This window comes from Malaclemys terrapin, chromosome 17, assembly GCF_027887155.1.
Source record: "Malaclemys terrapin pileata isolate rMalTer1 chromosome 17, rMalTer1.hap1, whole genome shotgun sequence".
NCBI lineage: Eukaryota > Metazoa > Chordata > Testudines > Emydidae > Malaclemys > Malaclemys terrapin.
In genome coordinates, this window is record NC_071521.1 from 21355277 (window position 1) to 21378459 (window position 23183).

The 23183-nt window shown below is 50.6% G+C and overlaps 1 protein-coding gene across 3 annotated transcripts in view; it reads right to left on the reverse strand.

The window, feature by feature from the left end:
• Positions 1-23183, reverse strand: part of LOC128825418 (discoidin domain-containing receptor 2-like) — a 146121-nt gene that overhangs the window by 63876 nt on the left and 59062 nt on the right. Inside the window, exons 2-4 of one of the 3 annotated variants that reach the window (XM_054007927.1) lie at positions 13096-13169; positions 9746-9884; positions 7033-7135 (exon numbers count right to left, since the gene is read on the reverse strand). In XM_054007927.1, the coding sequence (XP_053863902.1) occupies positions 7033-7135; positions 9746-9809 (167 nt within the window). In that variant the 5' untranslated portion in view covers positions 9810-9884; positions 13096-13169. Of the gene's footprint in view, positions 1-7032; positions 7136-9745; positions 9885-12421; positions 12493-13095; positions 13170-23183 lie in introns of those variants that run through there. The other 2 variants (XM_054007929.1, XM_054007928.1) reach the window with 2 other exon arrangements.

The window sequence follows — 23183 nt, forward strand, 5'->3', positions numbered from 1 at the left end:
AGACCTGCTGAACATTCCCCACCCTTTTCATTTGATAAATGAGTTAATAGAGAGCTAATGCGAGGTCCCCACAGACCCAGCTCTCTAATATGACAACCCCCATTCTTATCCACCGCACCACAGCGCTTTTCAGAACGGCTAAGCCAGTTGTGGTTACCCTATCTGTAACCACTAAAAAAACTACACTTCTCTCCCAGAGTGAAGGACAGAATCCAGGGTCCCTGATCCCCCTTCTGCTCGTGCTGACTAGTAAACAGCTGTGTTATCCACAGGGAAAGTGTGTGTCAACTCTTCCTCCAGTGGCTGGTCTAGAATGGGGCCAACGTCTGTTCCTGTGGTTCAAATGTTAAGGCCCTGAGCTGCCAATGAGAAGGCTGAATGGTCAAATTGTGCTGCTTACCCTTGTGGGGGGATGACAGGGCTCTGGTGAGGAACTCTTAGGGTATGTCTGTGCTGCAAAGTGAAGGTGTCGTGGTAGGCAGACCCCTGTTAGCTTTTGTCTAGCTAGCCCAGAGAACAACAGCTGTGCTGATGTGGTAGCACAGGCTAGTAATCAGAGTACAAGCCCTCCAGGGATCCTGTGTACAAACTCTGGTTGCTAGCCCTGTTGCCAACATCTATACAGCTATTGTTACCCATGCTAGCTAGATTAAAGCTAACCCTAGTATGTCTACCTGTGCTACGCTCACACCTTTGCTTGCAGCGGAGACATACCCTTGCAACAAGTTTTATACTGGGGGTGGGGGGGGGGATAATCTGTAAATTGTGGTGAGACTCACCAGTTGCACATTTTGCTTGTTGTAATCCACAGGTGAGTGTGAGTGTTGTGTCCCGTCCCCCGCCCCCCTCCCGGTGCCCAATACACCGAGGAGGTGAATCTGTGACAGCTCTGCCTCAAAGCTGGCACAAGCTGTAAATATGCATGTTGTGAGCTCTGGAGATCATCAGCGCAGTCCCAGAACTACCCTCATTAGCTGGCAGCTGCCTCCTGTATAATGTGACAGCTGGAGTCTCCTACCACCCACAATATAACAACACTTCTGAAGAGCTCAGTGTGTGCACAAGACTCTCTTCACACTCACTGTAGTGCCGGTCAGGGCCCTGCAATCGCTGAGAGGCATATGTAGTAGGTCTGTCCTTCCCAGGGTGTTCCTGGGTAAGAACTGCCACCAAAACCCTGTGCTTGCCCACAGGGTACAACTTAAAGTCATGATCGGAAGATGGGACTGCCAAGACCAGGGCTCTTGCTAACTGATCTTTAAGGGCATTCATTGTGCACGCGAGAGAGAGAGAGAGTGTGTGTGTGTCCAGGACCACTCCCGGGATTTGCACAACAGGTCCTGCAATGGGGCAGCCAGCTCCACATAGTCTGGGATGAATTCTCTGCAAAATCCTGTCATGGCAATAGGGGTGGGTCAGGATAGTAGCACCCTAACCTTATCCTGCTCTAGGGATCTATCTCCCGCCTCCAGTGTGACACCCAAAAACACACCCTTTTGCTGCACCAGTTGGAATTTAGTGGGAATAACCTTTAAACCAGCCTCCAGTAAACGTGTAAGTACTTCCCTCAGGGCCAGCAAGCAGTTCTCCCTGTTGCTGGTGTGAATAATAATGTCATCCACATCCCGTACAACATGATCAGCCTAGGCCAGACCTTCAGCTGCCTGTTTCATGTGGGTATGGAAAATGGCTGGGCTATTATGGAATCCCCGTGGAAGCACTGGCCAGGCAAACTTGCTCTTTCTCAAAAGTAAAGGCAAATGTATACCATGAATCCCATGTACAGTAACTCCTCACTTAAAGTCGTCGCAGTTAACGTCCTTTCGTTGTTACATTGCTGATCGATTACAGAACACGCTCGTTTAAAGTTGTGCAATGCCCCTTATAACGTTGTTTGGCAGCCGCCTGCTTTGTCCACTGCTTGCAGGAAGAACAGCCCGTTGGAGCTAGCTGGTGGGGGCTTGGAACCAGGGTGGACCGGCAGCCCCCCTATCAGCTCCCCACTCCCCTAAGTTCCTTGTGCGACAGCTGCCCAGTAGGCTAGCAATTGCTGGGCAGTTGAGCTGTCCCTCCCCCCACTGCCACGTGCTGTTCCTGCCCTCTGCCTTGGAGCTGCTCCCTGGAGCCTCCTGCTTTCTGTGCAAGGGAGGGGAAGTGGGGGGCTAATGTCAAGGTGTCCCCACTCCCCTGCTCCTGCCCCCCCCCCGCTTACCCCATCGGGCCATCTCCACAGAGCGGGGGACACACGACAGGGCTCAGGACGGAGGGAGCTTGCTGGTAGCAGCTGCTGTCTCAACTTGCCGATCTACTTAAAAAGGCAATGTACTTAGAGTGGGATCAGTGTTCTTAAAGGGGCAATGTGCATCTCTCTCACATAAACACGGTGTGCGTCTCTGTCTGCCATCCTGTCTCCCCTCCCTCCATTTGTGCTGCCTTGTAGAGTGTGAGGCTACATTAACAACGTGTTAACCCTTGAGGACTCAGCCTTACTTTAGCAGTAAGGCATTCCCTGGGAAATATCCCACCCTCTGACTCCACAATCTCAACCAAGCTTCACAATCATCATTGCTGTGTACAGTATTAAATTGTTTGTTTAAAACTTATACTGTGTATTTATATAGTCTTTTGTCCGGTGAAAATAATTTCCCTGGGACCTAACCCCCACTATTTCCATTAATTCTTATGGGGAAATTGGATTTGTTTAACATAATTTCGCTTAAAGTTGCATTTTTCAGGAACAGAACTACAACGTTACGCGAGGAGTTACTGTACAGGCAGACTTCAAAACCCATTATAGATATCTAGTGCTGGAAACCACTTTGAACCACTAACAACTCTTGCCATCATCTCAGGGTACGTCAGTGCAGGTTTTATCCTCACTCACACCAGTTTCTTGTAGCTTTAGGGTTACTTTATCCTCTCCTCCACCCCCCGCTCAAAAAAACCCAACCCACCAGGATTACGCTGCAATTTTTACACATGCCCACAACACTACTTATGCTGAGCTACAAAACTGTTGAATCACAGCAAGCTTGTGTCAGGCCTAAATATACTTTTGCTCCCAACACTTACAAACTGTGATCAAGTCACTCCTTAACCTTCTCTTTCTTCAATGAAATAGATTAATCTCCTTGAGTCTATCACTATGAGGCACGTTTTCTAGTCCTTTAATTATTCTCCTGGCTCTTCTCTGAAGCCGTTCCAATTTATCAACATCCTTCTTGAATTGTGGACACCAGAACAGGACACGGGATTCCAGTAGAAGTTGCACCACTGCCAACAAAAGAACTAAAATAACCTCTCTCCTCCAGTTGGAATTTAGTCTCCTATTTATGCATTCAAGAATCACATTAGTCCTTTTGGCCACAGCGTCACACTGGCAGCTCACGTTCAGCTGATTATCCACCACGATCCCCAAATCGTTTTCAGAGTCACTGCTTCCCAGGATGGAGTCCTGCATCGTGGCAGTATGGCCTACATCCTTGGTTCCTAGCTGCAGACATTTGCATTTAGTTGTGTTAAAATGTATATTGTTTGCTTGGGCCCAGCTTACCAAGTGATCCAAACTGCTGTGCATTAGTGACCTGTACTCTTTGTTATTTAGCAATCCCCGCCGCCACAATCTTTGTATCGTCTGCAACATGATCAGTAATGATTTTATGTTTTCTTTCAGGTCATTGATAAAAATCATAAAAGTAGCATAAAATATACATGAGAAGAAATGGAGGATAGCAAGAAGTGATCCCTGTGGGACCTCATTAGAAACACACCTGTCTGATGATGATTTCCTGTTTATAAGTACATTGTGAAACCTGTTAGTTAGCCAGTTTTTAATGTATTTAATGTGTTCCATATTAATGTTGGATTGTTCTAGTTCTTTAAGCAAAATGTTGTGTGGTACCAGGTCAAATGCCTTACATCAACACTATTATCTTTATTAACCAAACTTGTCGTCTCTTCCAAAAAGATATCAAGTTAGTTTGACAGCCTCTATTTTCCATAAACTCATGTTGATTGGTATAAATTATATTATCTTCCTTTAATTCTTTATTAATTAATTCCCGTATCAACCATTCCAGTATTTTGGTGCTCCTGTCCTTAATCATTCCTTTTGCTAAAGACACTAGAGAGGCATGACTGAACAGGGATGGTCTAGACAGTAGCTGGTCCTGCCATGAGGGCAGGGGACTGGACTCGACGACCTCTCGATGTCCCTTCCCATCCTAGAATCTATGAATATCCTAACCTTGCTGCTGCCCACAATACAAATAATATTATACCAGCTGTCACATCTGGACCCTTCTACTGCAGAGGAGTCAGAGACCTTCTCTATCTCCCTTCACAGTTTCTGGGACGTTATTACTCTCCTCTGTGATCCCAGCACAATATTTCCTTTTGCTGCGGGTTACTACATTAATATCCTTAGACATATGCCAAATATCATTCCTAACCATCATTTCAACGGGAATATTGTCCACCCCCCCTACAATCAAATCACCTTCTCCACCTTCCACTCCACGTGCACTTTCGCTAAAAGTACAGGAATCCTAGATCCTCCCGCTACCATAAGCTCTGCCATTAGGCCCGGTAACATGTCGCTCTCTTGGATCACACTCCGTGGAACCAGGGAAATCTGTACACCAGAGTCTCTCCACTCTATGCGCTCTCTCTTATTGATCTTGACAACCATCACAAATTCCATATTTGGCTTTGCAGGGCCAGTGCCCACAAAACTCATCAAGCAAACCGCAGGTGCCTCTGGGGCTTCTGTGCTGATGACAGCTGCATTGACATGGATTGGCTGGGGCTAAATTTCTTTCAGCTTAGGGCACTGATTTTTCAGGTGCTCAGTAGAGAGACGCTGGTAACACCTTCTTGGGCCCTCCCCTTTCACAGGCCATCTCTGATGAGGATTACCAGGAGAGGAATGATTCTGGAGGACTGAGTGCTTAGGCTCCTAACCACTCTCCTTTTTCCCAGGGGTAAAACAGGATCCCCCTTTAGACTGGGTTTGTACCCCTCCTTCTGTGGCTTGCGCTCAAGGGACATCTGGGCTTACACAAAGGCATCAGCCAGCGTAGCCATCTCTGCTACAGATTTTACAGATTTAAACCACAAGCAATTTTTTACATCATCAGTGCACATACTCAAGAAATGTTCTTGAGCAATGAGATCCAGCAATCGGTCATAATCCTCAGCCCCTTTTCCTTTTACCCATTTTCTTATTAGGTCACACATCTTATAAACATATTTACTATGACTCATGCCAGCACTCCTTTTAAGCTCTCTAAATGTCACCCTATACACTTCAGGAGTAATTTGGAAACTTCGTCCAACAGTTTCCTCAAATTTAGAAGATATTAAAGCTTCCCGAATTGGCATTTCATTAAATACATTCAAAGCTTTACCAGACAGTTTGCAATCAGTGTGGGGACTTTCTTGTCCTCGGGAATCTTATGAACTTCACATAGCTTTTCAAAAGTGGTGAAGTACTCTTCAATGCAATCTGCTCTCTTTGGAAGCAGGACACAGCTGGTCCCAGCTGTGGATTCCTTCAGTGGAGGGAGATGTCAGTGACTATGGGATCTTTCCATGTTTTTCTAAGAGTTCCAGATTGTATTTTCTCTCTTTCTCCTCAGCCTCTTTGTCCCTTAGCTCCCTGGCTCATTTATGGGCTTCACCATCCTTTCCTTTAGCTCCGTGGCTCTTCTATGGATGGCTTCTTCTCTTTCTTCTTTTGGCTTTTCAGCTTCCAGCACAGCAGCTGTTTCTTTCGGTCTCATTTCTGCCTGCCACATCTGGTACCGGTGTTCTCTCTCCTTTTCTGCTGCCTCCAATCTGGCCAGCTCTAACTTTGCCGTTGTGCCACTGCCGCTCATTTTTATGCTTCACTGTTTTTATTTCCCTCACCCGAAATAAGCAAACAGAATACAACAAACTGGAGCCCTTCTTTGACTGTCTCCAGCCACCCCATTGGAGACTGAGTTTTCAAATGATACCTCACAAGGGGTGAACATAGGGGTACAGACTGTCACAATTATCCACAGACCAACAGCAATAATTCATGGGTAAGGTTGGAAGTAAGTCATCAGTTAGTCTTTTTACAAGAAGGGTAATGATGAAAAATGGAAATATGGTAATGGAAAAAGACTGAAATATTTCTTGACAGAGAAAGGAATTGATTTGACAATTCCTTAACTGTATATTTCCCAGGTTCTAAGGCACTCTGCTGGTTTTAAAAAAAATGGGATTAAAACAACCTTAATTGAACATAAAGTCTAATGAAAGATATTCCATCACCCACCTTTCTCTCTAATGTTCTGGGATCAACACAGCTATAATTACACTGCATACAATAACTCCCACTGGTCTCAGGGCTGGAGCAGAGAGAAAGGTGGTCACTAAGATAGACAGGGCTTGAAACACAGACGCTTTAGCAGGAATAACCAAAATCTGCATTGCAGGAACTGCTGCATATGGAATGCAGATGCAATACACTCTGAATGCAAGACACTGCTAAGTAACCAGCTACCCTTCCTGGAGGGCCTGGATAACAGTCAAAAAGTTCTTCTAAAGGAACCGTGACCATCTACTTGCCAAGCAAAGATGAATGAAAGCTCTCTTGGTCACTGCTGCTTACCTGGCCATCCAGAAACAGACAAAGAAGTGGTAGGACTCCTGTGCTACAAATTGTAAATGTTCCCCATTGATGGATGATGCTAAAAGTCCCAGCTGCATGAGTGACTTTGTGTGGTTCACAGTTTCAATCAAATTGTCTGCAATAGCCCACCTGAAACATAGGCTGCCAGAGGCATTGCCTGTGTCCACCACAATATCACAAGTCCTTTGGTCACCTGTTTATGCTCTATCTTTATGCAAATACAGTATGGAATATGGTCACCTAGGTAGGCGGTGAGTTTTAATAAGGCTGACATTAGGGAAAGAGGATTTCATCTTAGGCTAAAAGATTTTCAGTCCAATTTTATATATTCTAGAGTACGATTGGATTGCTTTCGCAAGGGATTAACTCACCGTGCATACTGGGGTCCTGTGGAGTCATACCACTGACTGGAGGCCGTAATGTCTTCGTCTCGGATGGTCCCTTCATGCATCCCCAAAGGGTATCGGCATGTTGCTGGAGGGGGAACAGGAGCAGGTTAAACATCACTACCAGACTTTTAATTTGAAGCGCAAGACAATTTTGGTTTGTGGGTTTGTTTTGTGGTTTTGCATTTGGGCTTTAGTTTGTGGTAGATGGCCGGCCTGTGTTGGAAAGTTGTACTACAGCTTTTGTACTGTAATCCCGTGCAGGTATACTTTGAAAACATTAAGAGGAAACAGCTACTCAAAGGTGGCAATTTTAATGAGGTCTCAGATGTACAATTCATGCAACTGCACCAAGCCAGCAGAACCCAGTAGCTATGTATCTTGCATCATGTATGATTTTTTGATGCACTCATAAACAAAAGGATATAGTCCACCATTGTGCTCACAAACCCTCCCCCTGCAAACCCATGATGTGGCCACCCAAGGCATCCCGTATTGTCCTGTCTCTCCTGGACCCAGCTGCACTGTCTGGCTGCTTGTGCCGGGCTAGCGCCGTCATTGCCCCAGTCCTGGCGAAAGCACTCCCTACACACGTCACACAGTGCACCGTACGCCACTGGAATGGATGACATTATACGCACTGGCACCCAAACAGCTTGGTAAGCAGCACCATCTTGCCTTCAGTTGGCCAAAGGCACCATCTTGTTCCCGCTCAAGGTGTAATTACACCTTCTGCCACGTGCTCTTACATCATGGCTTCATGAGCCAGGGGAGTAGACGATAGGGTGGATCTCCCAAAATAACACTGGGCAAAGACACCCCGCTGATATCCCCATTGTTAAGTGGACATAAAGTCCCAGTCTGTCCAATTCGAAAATGACGGCACTCCAGAATACTCTGCCATCTTGCATTCTGCCATTGCATCCCACGTTGGTGTTCATGAACCTCCTTCTAGGGTTGACTATGGTCAGCATAATAAATATCCTTTCCAGTTTATAGACTCGTGTACATCTGAGGGGTGGGGACAGACAATGAGCACATGTGCCATTGATGGCCCCAGTTCAGTTTGGGAAGCTATTCACTCAAAGACAGCTATTATTTCGGGGACATTTACGACTTCACTGCCCATAGATGAACCACAGAATTGTAGGACTGGAAGGGACCTCAAGAGGTCATCTAGTCCAGTTCCCTGCACTCATGGCAGGACTAAGTATTATCTAGACCATCCCTACAACAATAATTGTCTGGCAAACATCCTACACAATAGAATCAACATTTGACTTGCCAATGTCTGGACTGGGCTATCAGGGGGTCTGCAGATTACAAGTGAGGGTCATCAGCAGAGCTGTATATGTGGTAGAGCACAGGACCTGACTAGTGGGGGGCTCTGTGTCAGGACTGGGGGGCACTGGCAGAGCTGGGGGGTGGGGGAAAGCCCAGGGCTGGGAGACCGGAGGAGCTTCAGGTTGGATTGAGGGGCACTAGCAGAGCTGTGTGTGCATGCAGCGGTAAGTAGCCAAAGATTCTAATAGCAGGCAGAGACAGATTCAGCTTATCAGGACTATAACCCTGTGCATAGGGTGCCAGCTCCTGGAGTCCTGTGATTAGCCCTGAGGAGGGCAGCTGCCCTGTGCACCTCAATAGGGTGTTAACCCCACCCAGCAGAGGGCTCTGGGTGTGACCCTTCATCCTGGGTAAGTATTGCCTCCCATACCCACTGCCGTTCCTGCCTCTCCAGGGGGAACAGGTTTCCAAATGCTGCTTCTGAGGCAGGAGAGGAGCCCAACTGCTACCCCACTCCAAGTTGGGGGTGGGGCCACCACATGGGGCCTCATGTCAAGGTGTGTCATGGGCCCCAGGTTGCTTTACTCTGGCCCTGGCTACAGGCCAACATGGTCCCGGAGCTGGGGCTGCGCTGGGGCTCAGAGGAGTGGAGAGGGACCAGAGCAGGGACAGAATAGGACACTCGCTGGGGGCTCCAAAGAAATAATGTTAGAGGCAGAGAATCCATCAGGCCCCTCCAGGACAGACCTGCCCCCTCGTACGTGCCCGGGGGGTTGGCCAAGACATGGCCCAGTGTCACGCTGGGGCTGGTTACGGACAATCCCACAGACCAACACACCTCATTACCGGGACTTTCTTTGACCTTCAACTAACACCTTCCTCTTTCTGCACCATGTCCCACCCCTCTCACTTACAGCCTATGACCTGCCCCATGGGACCCCGTCCCCCTCTGCTATCCAAAGGCCTGTGTCCCTCTGCCCTGGGACTGGACCAAGCACTGAGCCAAGCTGAGCCCAACCTCTCCTCCTGCATCAGCCCCTCCAGACTCCACTCCTCCTGGCTGCCTGCCTGTATCTGGCGATTAACTGCCTGAAATGAGCCCAGGACCCCAGAGCCGGCCTGACACTTGCCTGTCATTACTCATCCCGTGCCCATGTGGCTCCTGGTGGCAGCAGGATCGGCAGTGCTGAGACAGGCTCACTGGTTGCAGACCCACCTGGAGAGCAGGATGGGAATACGTCCATGCACCAGTGTGGAGCTGGGATTCCCACCTGCACGCTGGGAAGGCTGGGCGCCTGGTACCATGTTTGTAACTTCATACAAATGGGTCCAGTGTAAGATGGAAAATAAGGGGGGAAATGAAAACACACAAGGCAGGAGATTAGGGTCCTCCCCACGCTTGGTGGCTCCCTACCAGGGTTGACTTCGGCACTGGATGGCTCCGGCAGGGCAGCCAGGAGCAGCATGCAGAGGATCATGGTGGGCAGTGGGAGGCGCTGCACCGGGTCAGTCGGGCGTGAGTCCTTCACAGCCAGCAGCTGCCATCTACATTTCTGAAAGACAAAGCAAAAGAGGGGAGATCAAAGTCCTCTAGTCAGGGCCCCTTGTGGAGCTGCAGACGCGCAGCACTGAGCCATGGCGCAATGAGCCACAACACCCTGCACACGGCTGCTAGTGTTGACTCTGGAGCTGTTCAACGCTGTGGGAAGTTCACTGTCTCCCAGCAGAGCGGCCCTGCGTATTGTGCACAGCGGCCGGGGCAGGCTCTAGGCACCAGCGCTCCAAGCATGTGCTTGGGGCGGCACTTTCCAAGGGGCGGCACTCCAGCCCCACCCCCACACACGCTTTTTTTTTTTTTTTGCTTGGGGCGCAAAAAGCCGGGAGCCGGCGCTGAACCAAGATGTTCCTGTCCGCTGAGGCTTTCAGGCTGAGCTGGAACTGACGCTGCCGTTCTGGCTTCAGCAGCTAGATGGCGCTCACGGCAGCCGGAGTTGCACAGGCTGGACTGAGCCGGAGCATCACCCCCGGAGCTGAGCCCGGGCTGCGGCGGGGAGAGGGGCTCAGCTCCGGGGCATGATGCTCTGGCTCTCCAGGGTGTGTGAGGAGCCGGGGAGAGAGGGAAGTGGGGCCCGGGATGCAGGGAGGGGTCCTGCTGCCGCTGCTGCTCTGCTCTGAGTCTCCCCAGGGCGGCGTTTCCCCGCCCGAGGGGGCTGTGCAGGGCGCCGCCGGGCTGGGCAGAGGACGCGGATCCCGGCTAGCGCTGACAGGGCGAGTGGCTGGGCAGCCCAAGCTGCCAGGGAACTGCCGCCACCACCTCCTGCCTCCTGCATCTGAAGCAGTGAGGTTCTTACCCACGAAAGCTTATGCTCCCAATACTTCTGTTAGTCTTAAAGGTGCCACAGGACCCTCTGTTGCTTTTTACAGATTCAGACTAACACAGCTACCCCTCTGATACTTGACTGCAAGTGTAAACAGGGATTGCTGTGGTGAACAAGGTCGTCACGTTTGGGGGAAGGAGCCCACGGCTGGGGCGGCAGGGGGTGGGGGAGGGAGAGCCCAAGGCTGGGGTGGGGGGCAGCCAAAATTTTTTTGCTTGGGGCGGCAAAAAACCTAGAGCCGGCCCTGAGACAGCAGCACACCAGTATCACTTTCAGATAAACCCTGGCCGGTCACACGTTAAGAGCTCCAATGCAAAGTCATTTCTGCCCCTATTTATTCACTCCCCTCCTTTAAAACACAGCGATCACAGAGCTGCCCAGACACCTCCTTACAGCAAAGCACACAGGGTCACTTTCAAAGCATGCCTCCGCAAACCCTTCCCGGATCTCTGCACTTCTGGGGTGAGGACACATGGGGGCAGAATGATTGCACTCGGACACAAGCGCATTGCTTTGTGGGCCCTGTGCTCCAGACAGATGGTGCTGAGCAGAATGCAGGGTCAGGCACCGCGTCAGGGCTGTGCTAGGAGTGACTGTGGGCAGCGAGCAGCAGCATGGGATTTAGTGACTAGCTGGGCATGTAAAGCCTCATAGCTAGCACCATCCGCTCTCCCTGCCACCAGCAGCTACCGAGTGACTTGTGTAACCGAGCTGGGCAAATCCCTATCACTCCGGCTGCCTCTGCATTTCTCTTGGAACAGGCCTTTCCCCCTTGCTCGTAACCTTCTCAGACTCGTACCCTCTGGGAGAGCGTTTCCCGGGTCCATTCTGCACCTAATGGTCAGTTTCTTTACACTGGAACAAAAGCATGTTTCTGTTTTCGAGTGTGTCCGTCCGTCCTTCCTAAAACCCTGCTGCCCTCGCCCAACAGCAGTGCAAACTGGGCCAGCGAGACAGTGCGGAAGGGTTAAAGTGCATGCTTTTCACACGCACACACATCCTAATGATTGCCAGTTTTTTACTAACAATCTGACAGTGCTCTATTTGTGCCCTGGGACGTTTCTCTCTGGAGACATATCTGAAATAGGGCAGACCCCTGCCTCGTTCAGGGCATGCAAGACAGCACTCACTTTGCAAGGGTTCTGTGAGAGCTCGTCTTGCTGAGCATATCCTGCAGGAATGCCACCCAGCAAACCGTTCCGTCAGAAAAAGTGTCATTGCTTCCTAGCTGTTGGGGTTTTTTTAAACTAGGAAATGCCACAGAAAGCTACCTTAAAAGAACAGTAAGATTGTACAGTGCAGCACTCAAAAGTTCGAGTCACATTCACCGGCCTAACCTCAACCTCTGCCCCTTGTGCACATGCATTATGACTCAGGCATTCATTACAGGATCATGTGGTATTTCTGATGCAGAACCCTGCCCCGCTAGTTACAGCACTCAGGCTGTATGGGGAAAGATGATACAATGATAACAAAAGACAGCTGCCGGGTTCACTGCATCCCATTCAGCCAGGGCCCTGGGTAGGGTTCGGAGGCATGGGTGACCATGTGACTGAAGCCACATGGCAATGCAGACAGGAACCGGTGCTTGTTCTGCCCTGACTTTTAAGTGCTGCACTTTGCAAAGGAACCTCTGAAAGCTCACGTTCCATACAGAGAGACACAGAAATGAAACACTGAACTGCCAGCCAGAGGGCCCTGGCAATACTTACACGTCCCACAGAGGAAGTATAACAGAGAGAGAGTTCGACAATCCCATTCCAGAAGGAGCCCTTTAGTAAACACAGCGCTGCTGACTGCACTCGTCCGACTGCAAACACGTGGCCATTGCTGACCCTTCCTCGCATGGGGGCCCTGGAGGATGGTGCACGCCCACCTGCTCTGTGGGCCAGCAGGGAGACATGGCTCTGCCTCCTCCCTGCCCCCTTAGGGAGGCTGGTGACTGCAGCTGCAGCTGACCCTGTCAGACCAGGCACAGAGCAGGGGGAGGCAAAGGAAACCCAAGAGGCAATAATGCTGGTATGTGCTCCGTGCCTTCCTTTAGCTAAGGATGCTGTCCTGCCCAATGCCAATGTGACTGGAGGGCACTGGTTGATCAAATACATCCCTCTGAAAGATGAGCCTGATCACATCAAAATCCTGTGTCAATAAAGATACATGGGGCCATTATTGGCCCAGCAAACAGAGTATAAAGATATGTACGTTCCCAGATGCTACCCCACATATCGGAGATTACAGGCGATAATGAGCAATATTATTTTGTATCAGGAGAAACGGTGTGTGGCAGCTTTAGGATCATGCACTGAGCCTCAAATGTGGTGTTTTCTGACATTTAAATGCTTCGGTGCATGTCCAGTTAGCAAAGTGTAGCCTGCCAGGCGCTTACCTAGGTCCCTGGGTCTCCGTATGCTGGTAGTTCGGGGGAGAGCCAAGGGCAGACTCAGAGTCTGCTGGGCCACCCTGCGGGAGAGAGGAGAGACACTATTTAGACCAGAGCGACAGGGGACCTGTCAGCTGGGGGAGGATGGCCAGGAGCCAGCACGGCTACCAGCCCCCTGCTCAGAGGAGGGGCAGCCGCTGAGAGTAAGGAGGGGGGCAGAGTCAAGTGACTGGCAAGTGAAAGCCTGGGAGAAGAGCAGCCCTGACCCATAGGAAGTGAGCTGCCCACCTCCGAGGAGCACTGGAGAGGAGAGAAGCCAGTCTGAAGCCAGCCACTGAAAGGGCATGGCTGGCTGTGGGTGAGCTGGTGAGTCCCAGGGTACATGCAGGGTCCCCCTGAGAAAGAGCCTCTGCCTGCAACACCTCTCAACTTGGTCCTTTCCCTCCTCGAGGTGACTCCCAGGCCAGGCTGAGTTAGTTCTCCAGTTCCCTAGAGAAATCAGTCATGACACGGCACCACCGCTCTGGCTGCTGGGCCAGCGTTGCCGCCTGCTGGGCGTGTGTCTAAGCGCTATGGTAGGAGACTAACGTTAGGATCTGTTGAGTTTAGTAACCCGCACCCCTTTGTGGTGAGCAGAACTCCTGGGACTGGACGCACCAGACTCCTGCATGAAGAGGATGCCTGTCAGCAGCGATCGGAGGTGGCCAGAGCCACCTCTGAACCTGAGGAGCACTCACAGAGCTGCGAGTGCTCCATCTTTTAGAGGGTCAGGGAAACTGTTTGGGAGACTCCTCAAGCCAGTGGTAAGGGTTTGGGGATTTTCTTACCTGCTGCCTATTAAACCTGTGGAGGGACTTACTACCTTATCCCATGTGAGAGTCTTTGGGGCTGTACTGAACCCAATCAGCCAAGGTGCTAATTGCTATTGCAGAAGATATTATCACAGGTCATCCAGGGCCCCTACAAACCACATGTACCAAAGGGACACTGATTTTGATGTTTTCTGTTTCAGGTCAGGTGATGGGGAAAATTCACAGGTATCATCTGTGGGGGCACCAGTGACACTGACAGTAGTGTTTTACTATTACAGTTACTTCCTGTTTAATATAATTACTGTGCTGAATACATTGTGTGTGGTTGTGTTATTTCTTGGGAGTCTCCAACACTGGCACACAAGTGGGGGATACCCGAGCGGCCCTGGTGACTGGGCCAGGAAGGACCAAGAGGGGTGGAGGCACACCAAATAAATTAACATGGAAAGAAAATCAGGAGGTTACACCTTGTTGAGCTGGAGGCAGGATCCAAAAGAACCCAGGCCTGACCATCAAAACTCACGAGGAGGTTAGCGCTAAGAGAGGTAACGGGGTGGAGAAGGGCTACACAAGCAATACAGATCGACCTGCCCTCCTCATTATTTACCACTCCAATTGCTGTGTCATCGGCAACGTTTATCTGCAGCGGTCCCAGGAGCACACGCCTGATAAAGCTGCAGTCACTACCATTCACTTGCATCAGGCAAAATCTGTTTCATGGGTGATAGGCCCGTAAATTAGCCATGCTGATGTGCACTGTCCCCAGGAAAGCGAGTATGAAGTAAGAATATTTTATGTTTACAGTGATTTGTTCACAGGGACTTCTCAGTATCTGAGTCACAAATGCAGGACCCAGGTCTTCTGATTCCTAACCCTAATGCACTAGATCAGTGCAGGAGAAGGTCACAGAAGGCTGCCGGGGGCATCACTGAAAATGTATTACAATCTAAAGCAAAGAAAATCTGGCTCCCCCACTCCTTGCACACCTTTCCCATTAAGAGTCAAATATTCTCTGTCAACCTCCCGAAACACATGCGCACCCATCACGTCTCTAGGCGAGGCCCTGGGTACTGCTGATATATTTTTACTCTTACTTTGACAGTAAATATAATGGAACCATGAACATTTTGGGCTTTAAAGAAGGGATCATCGATGTGAAAAGGCCAGTGCTAGTGTACCGTGCCTCTGAGGAAATCACTCAGCCATTCTGTGCCTCACACTTTCCTGACTACACAATGGGGCTGTAACTTTGCACTTCTCATACATAGGCCGCTCGGGCCTTTACAGACTAGGTGTGCAGACGCAGCCCCCTTCACCAACAGGGCAACCGGGCCACAGAGAGGCTAACTGACTTGTCCAGAGCAAGTAGGTATGGACATGCCTCCTGCTTCAGGTGTGTGGCTAATCCTCTGGCTAGACCATTGTTCCTCCCAAGGTGGGTGACTAACCCTGGCCAGTGGAAAATTCATAATCCATTTTCTGCACCACTGTAGTCCCCGCTCCTTCCCAGTTCCCATGGCAGCAAGTTACAGTGTCTTTGCCACCACGTTGCTAATTCCTGCTCAGAGCAGCTCCTGGGCTCAGTCCCCACGGCCTTGCGTTGTGCTGTACTCTGTTGTGCTGTGGGGCTGGCAGGAGCCGGGAACAGAGAGGGCGCGTCTACATTGCAATTAAACATCTGCAGCTGGCCCATGTTAGCTGACTCAGGGGCTGTTTAATTGCTGCATAGACATTCAGGTTCAGGCTGGAGCCCAGGCTTAGGGACCCCAGGTGCACGGCTGCATGGAGAAGCCAGGGTGGCGTTTGAGTTCTGCCAGCAGAACCCTCGCCCTCCATGGAGGCAGTAGGTCCAGCCTTGGTGTCTGGAGGAAGCAGGAGGTGTGGGGCATGAGCACATTGAGTTATTCTTTAGGTGCAGTTTGGAGGCAGGTTGGCTGGACGGCACACTGCCTGCCCAGGTGTTGCAAAGGGGCAGCAGGGTATCAAGGCAAGAGCTCATGGGGCCAGGGCCATGAGTGAGGAGGTGGGGAGGAGGGATCGGGGAAGCAACACGTTGGAGCCATGAGAAGACATGGGAATAGGGGCTGGGGCACTTCCAGGGCTGGGGCCTAGACATCAGAAGCAGCAGGGAAGGGGGGGCAGGCAGGCCGTTTGAGGGCACCGGAGCGTGAAACCAGGGCATCCTCATCAGAGTCTGGAGCAATTGCTTCTTTGGAGCAGGTCACTGTGCATGGGCAGCATGAGGACCAGCAGCTCCCCAACTGAGCTTCCCCTCTCGGAGGGCTGGTACCATGGGTATCAGTCTCTCCCCACCAGAGCGTGAGATCATGCTGGGACACAAGGGAGTGTGTCAGCGTGTTACGCCGGCTCCCTGGCACTTAGCAGGTAGCTCCAGAGTGCCAGAGCATCTCTGCTGCCTCTCCCTTCTCCTGCAGCACTGTGCTGAGATGCGATTTCTGAGCGTTTGAGGACGCTCCTCTCACCCCTTTGGCTTTGGGGCACTGCCTAGAAAGCGTCTCTCTCTGCCACAAGCCCCTCTGCTCTTCTGGCTGAGTTCAGCCTAGTGCCCCAGTTCCCCTAGTAGACGCTTTCTGAGCCTGTATCCGGAGCCAGGCTGCCGCAGCGTTAGCACTCACTGAGGAGATCTCTGTGAGTGGAGAAGTTCTGGGCAGGGGTTCTGGGCTTTGTGCTGGTCGGTCGGTTCTGCCTGCTGGTTTGTGTTTTGGGGTACCAGGTACTGGTCTAGCCGGTGGGCACCTGAGAGTTCTGGGTGGGCCACGGAGGGTGCTGCCGTGATGAGCTGCGGGAGCGAGGTGTTTAATTTCTGATCCTTACGTGCTTTGTGGGAGAGGCAACGTTTGTGGGTTTGCCTGAGGTGGCCCCAGAAGCTGGTTATCCTTTCCTGCCTGTTGACTGGCAAGGGGCATTGACCTGGCAGCTGGGGGGACTGGAGTCCCTGTACATACAGTGCACTTCTCTGCAGCACTGGAGGAGGGGGTTTCTCTTGGGGTCTGATCTCAGTCAGGGAAAGCCACTGTGAAAGCTGGGCCCGAGACTTCACTCCCGGATGGTAGCATGGGTTGGGTGATGCTGCTGGATAGGTTTCACAGTGGTTTTCTCTCTCTCCTGCTTTCTTTCCGGTGTGGAAGGCACACGAGAGCTTTTTCATGTAGAGCTTTTCCACTGAGTCCAGAACTCCTGGCTGTATTTGTTATGACTTTATTCTAACCCTGCTGTCACACATCTACCCCCAGGGAAAGGCCATACCTGGAGCGCAAGGCCCACATTGGCACCAAACCCCCAGGCAATAGCAAAGCCTGAGAGAGGCAGGAAAGCGTTATCCCCGTTTGCTGGGTTGGGTGGATCAAGTTGCTAATTGCTAACAGCTGGCTGCAACAGAATAAAACTCTGTTACAATCATTATGGGAGCAGAAAAAAAACCTTCGTCCTGAAAAATATTTCACTCACTGGATATGTCTACACAGCAAAGAAAATCCCGCGGCTGGCCCATGCCAGCCAGCTGCAGGGCTGTTTCATTGCTGTGTAGACTTCCGGGCTGCAGCCCAAGCTCTGCGATCCTCCTGCCCCGCAGGATCCTCCAGCCTGAGTCCAGAAGTCTACACAGCAGTGAAACAGCCCCACAACTGGAGCCCCACAAGCCTGAGTCGGCTGTGTAAACACACCCACTGAGAAGTGGAGGAGAGAGCAGCTTTCTCCAACCTACAGAGCAGACACCAAGTCAGAGAAACAAGCCCACCTCTTCACTCAGGTACAGGGAAAGACCACTACTGTCCCCAGTGGAGCATGTGACCCCACATTCCATAACACTCCCTACAGTGGGAGCAGGAGGGAACTGCTGCAAACATTTCTAACTGGATCTGCACGAAATAGGTGGAGTTTTGGGCCCCTCCTACGTCCCATCCTCTCTGCAGAGCTCCATTGTGGGGGGCTGGAATGTTCGGGAGCTTTGGGGATCCACGATGAAAGAGATGCTATTGTTTGAACTTGCTCGTTTCCAAATGGTTCCCTGAGAGTGGGATAGGATGACGAGATGAGAGGAAGAAAATATCGGGACACATGGGGGGGAGGGGATATTTGCCGGCAGAGCCAAAAGAAAAAGCAGAGTACCGTGAAATATCGGGACAAATTGCGTCCCGATCTAACCTCGGTCGGGATTAGGGTGACCAGACAGCAAATGTGAAAAATCGGGATGGGGGGTGGGGGTAATAGGAGCCTATATAAGAAAAAGACCCAAAAACTGGGACTGTCCCTATAAAATCAGGACATCTGGTCACCCTAGTCGGGATGTGGGACAAACGCCTAAATATCGGGACAGTCCCAATTTTATCGGGACGTCTGGTCACCCTAGAGTGGGAGTCCTGCTCTGGGTGCACAATGCCCTAATGTCAGGATGTTCTGGGGCTGAGTCTCCAAGCCCCTTTTGCCTGCTGGCACGCTGATGGCTGCCGGGTCAACCCAGGACTCACTCACTGCTAGGGAGGCAGGTACACCACAAGGAGACAGCTAGAACTCAGGATTTGTATTTCTTATGCAGTGGACACAATGATCCTAGCACAGGCCAGAGAGGGGAAAGGAGCATGTTTACTCTTAGCTAAGCCTAAGATTATGTCACAGAAGTAGTGGAATCCTTGACTTCCAGAGACCTCCATGACTGCGGCCCACGCAGCTCCCAGCCCCTGGCCCCAGAGCTCTGAGCTGGAGCCGGGGGACCCCGCAGCTCCCAGCCCCTGGCCCCAGAGCGCCGAGCTGCAGCCGGGGGACCCCGCAGCTCCCAGCCCCCGGGGTTGCCAGTGGAACCCCAGATCTCTGAGCCGCCGCAAGCCCCTCGGGGACCCCAGAGCCGCAGCAGCGGTGGGTGCTGGACCACCCTTCTATCCATTTTGTCACAGTTATTTTTAGTAAAAGTCACCAATGGGTCACAGCTTCTGTGAATTTTTATTTATTGCCCGTGACCCGCCAGTGACTTTTACTAAAAATAACTGAGACAAAATCTTAACCTTCTCTTAGCCCCACCCTACACACAAAGCGGTGCCACTTTAACTATTCCACAGTGATACACACCCACCCCCACCAGCGGGGATGCACTTATACTGGTATGATGGTGCTTTATACTGGTCTAGTTATTCCTGGGCAGGAAGGGGAATAAGCTCTGTGGCTATAAGGCACCTTTATACTGGTTTAATGGTGTCCCCATGAGGTGAGCACTGGATATTTCAGTAAAAACTCCCACCCCTAACTGCCATAGTTATCGCTGCACAAACCCTGCCTATACAGCAGGCCTGACCCCGCCTACCCCGTTGGTGCCTGCGACCGGCGTCCCACTGAACATGCACTGAGCCTTTTCAGAGAGATGGGCCAGTGGTGGTAACGCTGGCATACTGGGAGAGCTCCAGTGCCTGTGGGGCCGGGCAGCCTCCTGGAGACAGTGAAAAAGGCTGCAGGAGAAATTCAGATCAGGAGGAAGATCAAGGAACAACCAGTTACTCCTCAACCCTGGACATGGGACCTAGGGAGGAAAGCCCTCGGCCACACCATACCTTGCCAGTATCCTCTTGCCTACAGAACAGAAGCCCCTGCCGTTCAGATGTGCGGGACTCTGCCTGCAGCAATTAACGCGCCTCGGTTTTAGCTGCTGCCAGGACGAGGCTGGGGAGTGAGTTCGGGCTAAATGCAGCATTGGCTCTGGGCTGGAATGGAGATTCCTGGGGGAGCAGAGCATGCTGGCACGGATGGCACCAAGGGGCCCCTGTCCATCAGGGAGGGAATAGACATATACACTCCAAACAACTTCATTTGAGTAATGACCTTGTGCAGCTCCAGCTACTAGTATTACAATATATGGTAATCACTCATTAGCGCATGTAAATGAGCACTGCACATTCAGGGATGTACTGGGGTAACTATTTTCGGATGAGTTCTCTGTGTCCAATGGCTTGTGTGTCCCAAACAGGACCCATGTACCCGCGGGACCTGGAGGCATCTTGAGGATATAAAGAGCAGTGCTGTGTTCCAGGATGCAGTTCTAAAGGCAACTCGGAGACGCACATAGGCAGCCATAGCTCCAGCGGGGGCTGGTGGGTGTGGGACTAGCTGCAGGGCTGTCCCAGATCAGCAGGCACTGTGCTGATCCCAGCTCTCTACATCGCCCCACCCCCAAGTGAGCAACAAGCCACAGGCGGTGGCACGTTTCTGGAGATGGGATGCTGGGTGTCTTCCCATCTATTACCCTAGTGCTGTGGCATGTGGCCAAGGGGTTCTAGAGTTTATCTGCTCCCCGTCATGGCTTGTCCTGCATGCGGAGCTGCACCTGCGGAGATGGGAGCTGCACCCGTACCATCGTCCCCCCGGGAGCATCATGGCGGCAAACGTGCACATACACAAAGGTGCGGGAACTAAGGGTGCAGGGGGTACTGCAGCACCCCCAAGTTTTACGTGGGGTCCCGGCTGCTGGCCCCAGGCCTGGGGTCCCGATTGTCGGCTCGCGCCTCTGCTCCTGGCCCCATGCCCACCCCCAGCTGTGGCCCCAGCCTTGGCCCCCTTGGCCCTGTCTGAGTCCTCCCTTCCCGGAGACACAGCCCTGCTCCCGGCCCCAGCTCAAGGGAGGGGGTGGCAGACAGGGGTAAGCGGGCTGGCTTTCAGCACCTCCACTATTTTTTTTTTTTTTTTTGCAACTATGTTTCACAATTGACTCATATTTAGTTTGTGATCCATTATAACGCCCAGATCCTTTTCCTCAGTGCTCCTTCCCAGGCAGACATGTCTCGTTTTGTATTTGTGCAGTTGATTATTCCCTCCTATGCGTAGTAATTTGTACTTCTCCTTATGTAATTTCATCCTATTTATTTCAGACCATTTCTCCAGTTTGCCAAGCTCATTTGGAATTCTAACCCTGTCCTCCAAACCGCTTGTAACCCCTCTCAGCCTGGTATCGTCAAAAATTGTATAAGTGTACTCTCGCCGTCATTATCCAAACCATTTATGGAGATATTGCTTAGAACCAGATCCAGAAAAGTTCCCTATGGAACCCCCTCCCCCAATATGCCCTTCCAGCTTGACTCAGAGACAACTACTCTCTGAGTATGGTTTTCCAACCCAGTTGTGTACCCACTTTATAGTAGGTTCGTCTAGGCTATATTCACTAGTTTGCTTATGAGAAGTTCATGTGAGACAATACCAAAAGCCTTACTAAATGCATGATGATGATTTTCTGATCTTGGAAGGACCCCTGTCTGACCTGAGATCCCTCTGTGACATAAAGGCCCTTGTGAAAGAAGAGGAAAGAGCAATTGTTCATGGGGCTGCTAAGAGAATTAGGTCCTGAAAGTTCCCTGAACCAGCAAACACACTTACTGTAACTAGTGATGCGTGAATGCATAAGACTCAGTGAACAGCTGGAGACTGAGGGAAACTATCCCTGTGATTGCTCAGCATACAGCATCCAAATCTCTTGCTTAAATCAAAAGCACATTTTCCCAAACAATGCTAGTCCTTGACGGGAGTTCAATGCTCCAGGCTAGCACTAAGTTTAATATAGTCTGCTCCAAAGCTAAGGTTGCACTAGGATTTTCCTTTTAAATGACCCAGTGTAGTCTTCTAGTTCTGTTCTGTCTTGAATAATTTTTAACTGTATGTGAGATGATTATCCTTAGCATGTTTGTACTGTAGAATATACTCTTGGCTGAAAAGTTAAGTACCTGTTATGTGACAGTGTATCAACAAATGCTGTTTTCCAACTTTTCAGACTGGGGGCCTCTCCTGTATTTTGAAACCCTTTGGATTAAAAACTCCATAGCATGTAAATTCATCAGAATTCACATTATGTAGTAAATGAGACTATTGTCTAGGGCAACAGCAACATAGCCATGGAACAAAAAGTAAAGAACAGTTAATATCACTGAGAGACATTCAGGCTTCCCAGGGCATCAGTTCTGAGGAGAGAGGGTTTGGGTCAGAAGAGTTCATGACACATAGCAAAGGCACCTCTGTGATAACTGTCTAAAATTCTTCATTGCCAGAACAAGTCTACATAACAGAGGGGCTCAGCAAGGCAGAGTGTACAGTGCTTGTCTTTGTTTACAAAGTCCCGGTACATAATACTATGCAAACATGATTATTTAGTTGCCCCTGGTTTCTGGGTGGAAACAAGGCATATATATTTTTAACACTGAAAGTAATTAATCATTGGAACAACTTACTGAGGAATGTAGTGCATTCTCTACCACTGGCAATTTTTAAATCAAGACTGGATTTTTTCTAAAGGATCTGCCATAGGAATTGCTGGCTGTGATTGAATAAAGTTGATTTGTTCAGGGACTGAACAGTATGTGTCTGAGATTACAGCTACAAAAATACAGAATTTATCCAAAACAAAATCTACACCCGTAAATTATACACTATGATAAAAACAAAATAACTTGTAGCCTACCCTCATGATCTGCATAGCTATCACTCAGTCTCGTCATAAATCAGTGGCACCTCCACATACCATAACATCACAACTAACCACAGTTTTATTATATGAAGATTTATTATCTTAAACTCACACATAAACACTAGAACTGGACACAGCATTCAAGCAGTGGACACACCAGTGCAAAATACAGAGGAAAAATAATCTCTCTACTCCAGTGGTTCCCAAACTTGTTCTGCCGCCTGTGCAGGGAAAGCCCCTGGCGGGCCGGGCCAGTTTGTGTACCTGCCGCGTCCGCAGGTTCGGCCGATCGCGGCTCCCAGTGGCCGCGGTTCGCTGCTCTGGGCCAATGGGGGCTGCGGGAAGAGGCGCAGGCCGAGGGACATACTGGCTGCCGCTTCTAGCGGCTCCCATTGACCCGGAGCAGCGAACCGCGGCCACTGGGAGCCACGATCGGCCGAACCTGCGGACGCGGCAGGTACACAAACCGGCCCGGCCCGCCAGGGGCTTTCCCTGCAAAAGCGGCGGAACAAGTTTGGGAACCACTGCTCTACTCCAACTTGAATCCCCCGCTTATGCATCCCAGCATTGCGCAAGCTCTTTTGGCCACAGCATCGCACTCTTAGCTCATGATTATCCAGCACAATCCCCAAATCTTTTTCAGAATCACTGCTTCCCAGGACAGAGTCCCTCATCCTACAAGTGTGGGCTACACTCTTTATTCCTAAAGGTAAAACATTTTCATCTAGCCATATTAAAACACATATTGTTTGCTTGTGATCAGTTTACCAAGTGATCCAGATTGGTCTGTATTCATTATTTACCACTCCCCCAATTTTTGGGTCATCTGC